We start from the raw sequence: 8,458 nt of genomic DNA on the forward strand, positions 1-8,458 counted from the left end.
CAACAAGGCTATTATGATGTAGAAATGAAGCACAGCCATTTGTCGGATACCGCCGATCTTATCAGTGCTTTCCATCAAAATGCCGTATTCCACCGACGAGACGGACAGAAACCACAAGCTCTTTACATGAGGCAATCATGCACCTCCGAAGAAAGGAGATGGGAAGCGCGTCACCGGATTGCAGCTTCAAATTAATGAAGGCATCGTCTCAATCAAATTTTCAGGAAGAAAAAGAGAAGACATGAGCATTCTTTCAAATAATCGTAGTTTCTTCTCACAAGAGGATGAGACTGCCCATGCAGATGATATTTCAACGCTAGCTCTCTGGGTTACATTTTCCGTCCACAACTGCCAGATAACTGAGAACTGCAAGGGTACACAGTTCCTTATCTGAATGCTTCTCCACTTGAGAGGAATGGAGCAAGAAAAATTCAGCCATGGAGATAAAGGGAGGAAGGCTTTGAAATACCATTGGGGGGGGACGGGGGGGGGGGGGGAAATGCACCGGGGGTAGAAAGAATGTTTTGAAAGTGGTTTAAGAATGATGGATCCTATAACTGCAGTAATGATCTGTTTTGTAAGGGCTGTAACTAGCTAAATACAAGAAATCCATCTGGCTAACCTAAAGGCTATAATGCTTCACAGCATACTCAAGCGCTTGCTGACTTGGCCCCATAATTTCCTTTACTTTCTGTCCGTTCTTGTAGATCTTGAATGTTGGAACGAAGGTGACGCTCTCGGTTCTGGCCAAATAAGGGTTGTCATCCACATCGACCTGCAAAAATGCATGGCATGATCCCAGATAAAGATGAATCCAAATGTAGCTTTTCCTTATTATTGAATCCCACTCAATCTTTTCGACAAGCACAGCTCATGACAAGGATACCACATAACAATTTCAGTTGCCTACCATCACACTTGATACCAGCAGAGCGTTATAAAGGAATTCCATTACCACGGGATAAAGAGAGCACATCAAACTTTTAGGGCAGCTAATCACCTTTACAAAGTTTACACAAGGGTATCGTTTGCACAGCTGGTCAATGAAAGGGGAGATATGACGGCAGCGATCACTCCATCTAGTGTTGAACTGCACGACTGACAAACCTGGCATCATGCCAACCAATTGTTAGAAGGCTGCAAGCTACTGGGATGCATAGGAGATGAGCACTTCTAAGAACTGGTAAGAAATGAATCAAAACCACAACTGAAAATGGGCACATGCATTCTTCCAACCTGGAGAAGTGACGGCCTCCCTGAACTGCTCGTTGTTAGAAACCTCTTCCACATCCCCTCCAAACTTCATCTTGTAGATTTCCTCTCCCCGAGATTTCTTTATGGCAACCTGTACATCAAACAATCCCCGAGCAACTTCCATGTCGCCTGGCATTGCCCTTCTCAAGACCTCATAATCTCTAAGAGCATCCTCCAGACGCTCTAGCTGCAGAGAAGCAATACTATGGAAATCAATGCCAGGACCAAGCCTAGTACAATCAAGGATTTACGTTGCAATATCAAAAGTATAAGTCTCAAAACCTAATTGCATCCTGATCAGCATAACATATGGGATTCAATACTGGGATAAGAATAGTGCATTTAAGAACTAAGCATGCAAAACCAGGCATCAAGACCTAACCCTTCATCCAGCCATTAGCAACTCTTGTTGTATGCAAACATTTGTTTAGAATCAACTCTTCAAAAGGCTTCAGTATACCAAGTCATAGTTTCAGATTTAAGATCACTCAAAAAACAGTTAACGAAGAAGAGCAGATGGATAATGAAAACTGGGGTATGATCCTGACCTTAGTACAGCAATCGGCTCTTCTCATGAGTGCTTTAGTGTAATTGGGCTGCATTTTTAAAGCAGCATCACAGTCTTCAAGCGCCTTCTCCCATTGCCCAAGCTTGGATCTACAAGCTGCCCGGTTGCAGAGAAGAACAGCATTGTTTGGGTCGCTCTCTAGGCCTTCACCATACAATGCACAAGCCTCAAAAAACCTCCCGGCTTTGAACAGTTCATTCCCTGCAGCCCGAGTTTGACCCACTGCACGTGCCTTTCTCAACATGATAGCACCTTCTGCATGGTTTGGATCAATCCTTGCAGCAGACTCAGCTGCCCCAATAGCCCCCTCCAACCTGCAAATCATTAAGTAGTTGCCTTAAATTGAGACACTAAACCAGTGTTTAATAGTACATTTTAACAAAACACCCCTTGGTATCACTTACCTCCCTACAGCCATCTCAATCTGCGCTCTTATGATGAGCAAAAAAGCATCAGCCGGCACCACGCCTGCCTTGATCAAAGAGCTCTCCACCTTTTGAGCTGCAGTGCACACACCATCTGCCTCCTCTGGTCTGTGCAGCTTCAATAACGCCTCAGCTTTGTAGCCAAAGACCTGCAAGGTGCATTTTGCAATAAATCAATCATTCAATCATTCAGTCAAGCGCATCACTATGCCAAAATCATTCAATCAATCAATCGCACCACTGTGCCAAGATTCAGGAATAGAGAAGATGCGTCGAGAGTAAAGTTTTGGTCTACGATGCTGTGGAGGAGGAATTTAGGACCAAGAGGCTTGTAAGCAATGCAGAATGAAAGAAAATACCTGCGGTGCAGAATCGGCACCAGCAACAACGGCAGCGTCGCTCTCTCTTATCACACTCCTCCAATCTTCCAATTTCCTAGCCTCAATGCACCTGGAGATGTGTCTTTCCACGTACTGAAGTCGCTGAACGTCTCCCAAATCAGATTGCTGTCCGGCAGCTTGGAAGTGCCTTTTCGCGCTCTCGATGAGTCCCAATCTGCAGGGAGCACACGAACCCAAGTCAGTAACACAAACACAGCAATTTCACGTAGCATTTAACATACAATCGAGCAATCCTGCACACGAACCCAAATCAGTAACGAACATACAATTGAGCAATCCTTCAAAGGAGGCAACCTGAGATAGAGAGACGCTACTCTCTGATGAGCTCTGGCATAGTGAGGATCGAGCTTGATGGCCTCTTCGCATTCGTGCACAGCTTCTCCAAGGCGCCCGAGTCCACTGAGAGCGGCTGCTCTGTTGCTATGGTAAGACGCCTGGCCTGGACACAGAGCAATTGCCCTCTCATACAGAGACAGAGCATCGGAGAAGAGCCCCTTCTTGTAGAACTCGTTGCCTGCATTCTTGATCTCCTCAGGATCGGAGCTCGCCATAGCTCTTTTCACCTGGTTGCTGTCCACTACACCAGCATAAAATTCACTCCCATTCTTGTTTCCTTCACCCAGTTTGCCATTCGCCTTCAAGCCTGCTCCACAGCTCAACACGTTCCCCATGCTCGCGTTTCCGTTGCTTAAACTCACTCTGCACAGATTTCCCACATGGGGAGTCGCTGGCCCCGAGCCATTGCTCCTCGGAGGACTTGATCGTGCTTCCACCTTCCCAGCCATCGCTACAGGGTTGCTTCCGGTGATGATTCCACCGTTCAAATTGCCCTCCGCTCCAATTTTGGGAGTGGACACGACCCTCAGATTACCGTTGCTGTTTGACACCATCTCGCTAGACTTCCTGCCGGAGCTCACCCCTGATCTGAGGGGAGCTGGGGTGGCGGATTGGATGTCGTTTGAGCCAGCTTTGTTTGCTGAAATCTTCAGATTTCCCAGGTTGCCGGTGATGCTACCAGCGCCCATGATGTTCCCAGTAGAGATTCTTGAGCTAACAGAGGTAGGGCTGCCTCTGTTGCTCATGATGTTCCCCATGGAGAAGACCTTCCCTCCACCTTTGGCAGCCTCAGCAGTTGGGCTTCCTCCATTAGAGCTGCCTGATCCAACGGATGAGGAATCGGCAGAACCGCGACCTCCCACTTTCAGATTGCCTACGAGAGGATTACCTCTATTCGGGCTTCCTTTCAGGGAAGCCGGGCTTCCTCCAATCGGGCTACCCTTGACGCCATTTGCAACAACTTCCTGCTCACCAGACTTGTAAGCTCTCGTCCACCCATTGAAACTGCCAACCGTAATCAACTCTCCCGATTTCGCATTTCTGCTCCCGCAATTAGAATTAACCACATCTAACTTCTGATGTCTCGCGGCTGTCATGTTTCCATTGATGGACCCCGCGCTAAATGTGGTATCTGATGCAGCAGACCGTGGATCCCATTGTGTAGGCTCGCCACGAGAGGTCGTAGATCCCCTCACATTCATCAAATCTCTGCTGTCTACTTTCGGAGCGGTGACCGCATTGCTGGTTCCGTTAGAATAAGTCGGACCTTTCGCACTCGCCCAGTCGCCGGTCTTTTTCTTTGGGGCATCCCCCTTGCCATTGCAGGTTGGCGCGTTTACAGTAGCGGAATCACCGTTGCTTGAACAAACTTCGCTAGGAAGTTTGGCAACCTTCGTAGCTCCCACAACAAGCCCACCGTTCTGAGTAGGCAGTGGATGGTCTGTACCAACTTTGTGATCAATTCCCGTTTTCAAGTTCTTTCCTTCATTGGATCCATAACACATATCTAGTGTAGGAAACGTTCCCATCGTGGACTTATCCTCACGAAAGCTTCCGCCATAGAGCGACAGTTTTTCAGAGGATAATTCCTTTCGGAAACTCTCAGCATGCACAGGTGCACCGTTGTATCTCGACCAATTTTCGTAATGATGCACATTGCCATTTGCCCCTTTCGAGCTATACAGTTTGCTATTGAAAATGCCAGCATACAAATCCATCGCGCTGGTGGGGTGCCTCTTTCCCTCTGCATGACACTGAGCCATTTCTCTATGTACAGCGTCTCGAACGCAGAGAGCTTAAGGCGAAGATGAACCACAGGCAAACTCCTTACTTCGCTCTACAAAGAATACCTATACAACATTCACATGAAAAAAAACTAACGTGCTCTCACCGCCTGAACAAACTTGGAATTTGTATGTGAAGGGAAATGAAAACGGGCAAGGCGAGGAAGGGAGGACTAGAGGCTACAACCCAAATCTGAGGGACATCAGATCTTATAAACGGGATAGTCTTGCTGCAGGAAGACACTACCGCTTGGTTTTGTAGTTTCGTCGCAAGGGTGGCGCGGAGAGGTTAAGAAACAGGACCCTAAGTTAGTTACCAAAAACTGTAACAGTGTCTCGGAGGGAGATACCAGACACTATTTCGCACCCCCTTGAACTCAACGTACATTACAGCACGTAAGGCCAAGACTACTATAGAGGATCGGTCCGACCGGAAGCAAAGCGAGCAGGTGGGTGGCCTTAAGAACAAAAGCGGGGAGATTTGAAGTGCGGAAGATGAGAGGATTAAAATCGAAGTAGGTGCGGAAGGTGGTACAGAGCAAGGCAATGCGGTTGTGAAGCTAGCCCATGGTCTTCGAGGCAGTGAGAAAGGATGCGTATTGCTTCAGGGGAGCAAAGGAGAGGGCATAGGGGAAGGGAGCAAGGAATGTAGAAAGCAATGAGGGAGGTGCTGGAGGAGCATGGGATGAGGCAAGCTGCAAAGGCAAGGAGTAGCCAATCTGCAGAGCGTAGCAAGGTGTAAAGGCAAGCAGCTTAAAAGAGGAGAGAATTGAGGATTGCTGAGCAAGGCAAGGGGGAAGACTATAGCTTGAAGGAGACTCGAGAGGGCAGAGGGTTGCGTGGCAGGGAAGGTGGCAAGGCAGTATGGGGGGTGTCAGGGGAGGGTAGGTGAAGAAGGAAGGGATCAAAGCCAGGCAGAGGGCACTGAGAGAAGGAGAGAGAAACAGAGCAAGCTATGGAGTTACAGAGAGCAAGAGCAGGGCTATGGAGCTCAGAGGATTGAGTTAGAGAGAGAGAGAGAGGGAGCAGGGCGATGGAGCACAAAGAATTGAGTTACGTAATGAGCTGAGAGAATTGGATTATGTAGCAAAATTGCAGAGGCAAACTGGAGGAGGGAATCGGCAACAGAGAGACACAGAGAAAGAGAGAGAGAAGCTCAGAGAATTGAGTCAACTACAGAGCTCAGAGAAGTGAGTCACCTACAGAGCTCAGAGGATTGGATTATGTAGCAAACGCAGAGGCAAATTGAAGGAGGAGACGAAGCAAAGAGGTGGGTTTAGGAGAGATGGGACTGGGAACGTTTCTTGTGAGATGGCCGATTTATGATAATACACAGAGACAGCCAGGTTGGCCGCGGCTATGGCGACCATGCTCACGAAGAAGAGGCGCTGTTCCTGGCTTTGGATTTGGGCTCCCGCTTTTTTGGCGTGTCTGTGCTGGCCGCCATAGCCAGCCCCAGCCAGCCAAGCTAGCCACCACCACAGCTCTCCTCCCCAAAACAGACGCTCTCCACGTTTTTGGAGACTTGGTTTTTTTACCGGCTCAAGACGACGACGGTTTTAAACCATTTTTATGCATATATACGATGTATCATGCTTCCATCCATTCATCCATCCATCCGTCCATCCCCACCCCATCCATTATGATGATCTATGTCATCGCCTTTTTTCATGCCGTCATCTCGCGTGACCATTTTCATGGGGGTCATCACCCCCTTCGGCCCCCCCTGCCACCTCCCAGCTGCCCCCCCCCCCTTCAACCCCCTTTTGACCGGTCCTTTCGCTGACGCCTGTCCGCCTCGCTGTCGCTGGCGCTGGCGTGGCAGCCCGCCCGCCATCTTTGCTTCGTAATAACATTGTGCCCCCGCTCCAATCTTTTTCCCTTCACCTAATAATAACCTCCCCCAATGGCGTGGGCTTTGAGTACTAGACGGTTTGCCATTTTCGCCACTTTGAGAGTTGGGATAGTTGGATCTAGCACAATTTTAGCAGACTTTGGCAATTGAGAATTTGAACAGCTAGGGAGAACATAGCAAACTTTGTTTTCTCCTTTCTAGACATTGCTTATTCTCCCCTCCGTCATCTCTCATTTGCAAGATTACTCCTATCTTTCTGGATCCCCTATTTGTGCGCTTAAAGGATTTTCACAACTTCAGCAGGCACCTTCACCAACCCAAACTGCGAGGCAAAGATCTTTCCACGCTCCTATTTTCTACCTTTCCGCCCGTAAGTCTCAACTCTAGAAAGTGGCTATATGGGAATGCCCTCCTAGGTTCGCTAATCAACATGAAAGACTCACTCATCAATTCCTATTTCCAGGTGTGCACTTCCTTAGAAAAAGTGTTGCTACTTGTAGCACAGGCTATGCGCAAGCACATGTTCCTTGTTGACCAATTTTTGTATCTAGGTCTTGGTTTGGGGCTTAAACTCCCATTAATAAAAGCCATCATGTTTCTTTCATTTTAAAAAACCTCCCAATATGTAATAACCTAATGCCACTATGTCCCTCCCAAGCACCAAGTCACAAAGACTAGTCTTCTAGAATCCAGCTCACGTAGCAAGTGACTTTGGTACATGGGGGAAAAGTGGAGATGGAACATGAGACCTTTAAATGAGAAATTCCACTACAAAAACTACACATCTCCTTCACATTTTCTCGTACCCAACCACTGTACCTGTAAAAAAATGGGCCAAGAGCTCAATCTTTCTTCAAGCAATGCTCTCATGCCCCATGTGACCTATCTTTAAGCACAATATAGTATTTTAATTAAAGGAAATATGGGCAAGATCTAGCATTTACAAATGAGTGAACCACAATTTTTTTATAAAAAATTTAGAAGCAACATACTACACCACTACCCAGCTCATGTCCAAAAGATAACCCCCCCACCAGATCATCAAACACATTAACCGTGTTACCCAAATCCAATAACATCATCTTAACCCCCCTAGAATGGTTGGGTTCATTCAAAACCACAAATGTTAGATAGCATCTCTTCTTAGTAGTTTTAAAACAAAGCTTCTTCCATTTCACATAATTTCTTCCAAACTCATGAGAAACAAGTTGTGTGCAAAGGCTTGTCATTGCCTTCTTTCCACAATGGTATTTCATCATTTTACCACCACTAAAGTGCCTTGTTCATTGTTCCTCTGGAGGTTACCTTCACCTGCAATAAAGAGCCATCACTCATGTTATATTTCATCATTTTTCCACCACTCTCAATAGGTAACCCTCCTCATTTCCAATGCTCCTTGTCATCACCTTCTTTGGATCTTGGCTCAATCTCTAAGAAACATGCATCGACACTCCATCTAAAATCTAGAAATATTTCAATTTTCATCATTTTGCCCCCATTTATTGACTCTTCCTACTTGAATAAAATGTGTAACTATTACATTGCGAACATTTTTTTTAAAGAATTTCATCATTTTGCCACCACTCACTATATGATTGCAAAGGTGGAGTTGTGATTGGATGATATTAAACAAAGTTACACTTTCTTCTCATTCACAACTAATCTTAACTTTAAAAGTGAAGTATCACACAGTTTACAAAGGAAAAACATTGATACATGTGTAGTAGTCTGAAAACTTTATGCATCATGTAACATAAAGAGAACCTAGAATCATGTTTTGTGGATCTCACCTTTAAACAAAGGAGCCACTAAATTTGATTCTCAAAGCATCACTT

General features: G+C 46.4%; 1 protein-coding gene across 1 annotated transcript; it reads right to left on the reverse strand.

Annotated features, from left to right (window-relative positions):
- Positions 1-496: 496 nt before the first annotated feature.
- Positions 497-5,448, reverse strand: LOC147886351 (TPR repeat-containing thioredoxin TTL1-like). The gene is made up of 7 exons (XM_087395686.1): positions 2,943-5,448; positions 2,607-2,802; positions 2,227-2,396; positions 1,803-2,136; positions 1,237-1,441; positions 1,001-1,107; positions 497-775 (listed from the first exon to the last, which is right to left on the reverse strand). The coding sequence occupies exons 1-7, from the start codon at positions 4,745-4,747 to the stop codon at positions 623-625; spliced, it is 2,970 nt and encodes a 989-aa protein (XP_087251812.1). The 5' UTR covers positions 4,748-5,448; the 3' UTR covers positions 497-622.
- Between the last annotated feature and the right edge of the window lie 3,010 nt (positions 5,449-8,458).

This window comes from Dipteris shenzhenensis, chromosome 24 (genome assembly GCF_047967505.1).
Source record: "Dipteris shenzhenensis isolate YYH24624 ecotype China chromosome 24, Dip_SZ_1.0, whole genome shotgun sequence".
Lineage (NCBI taxonomy): Eukaryota > Viridiplantae > Streptophyta > Polypodiopsida > Gleicheniales > Dipteridaceae > Dipteris > Dipteris shenzhenensis.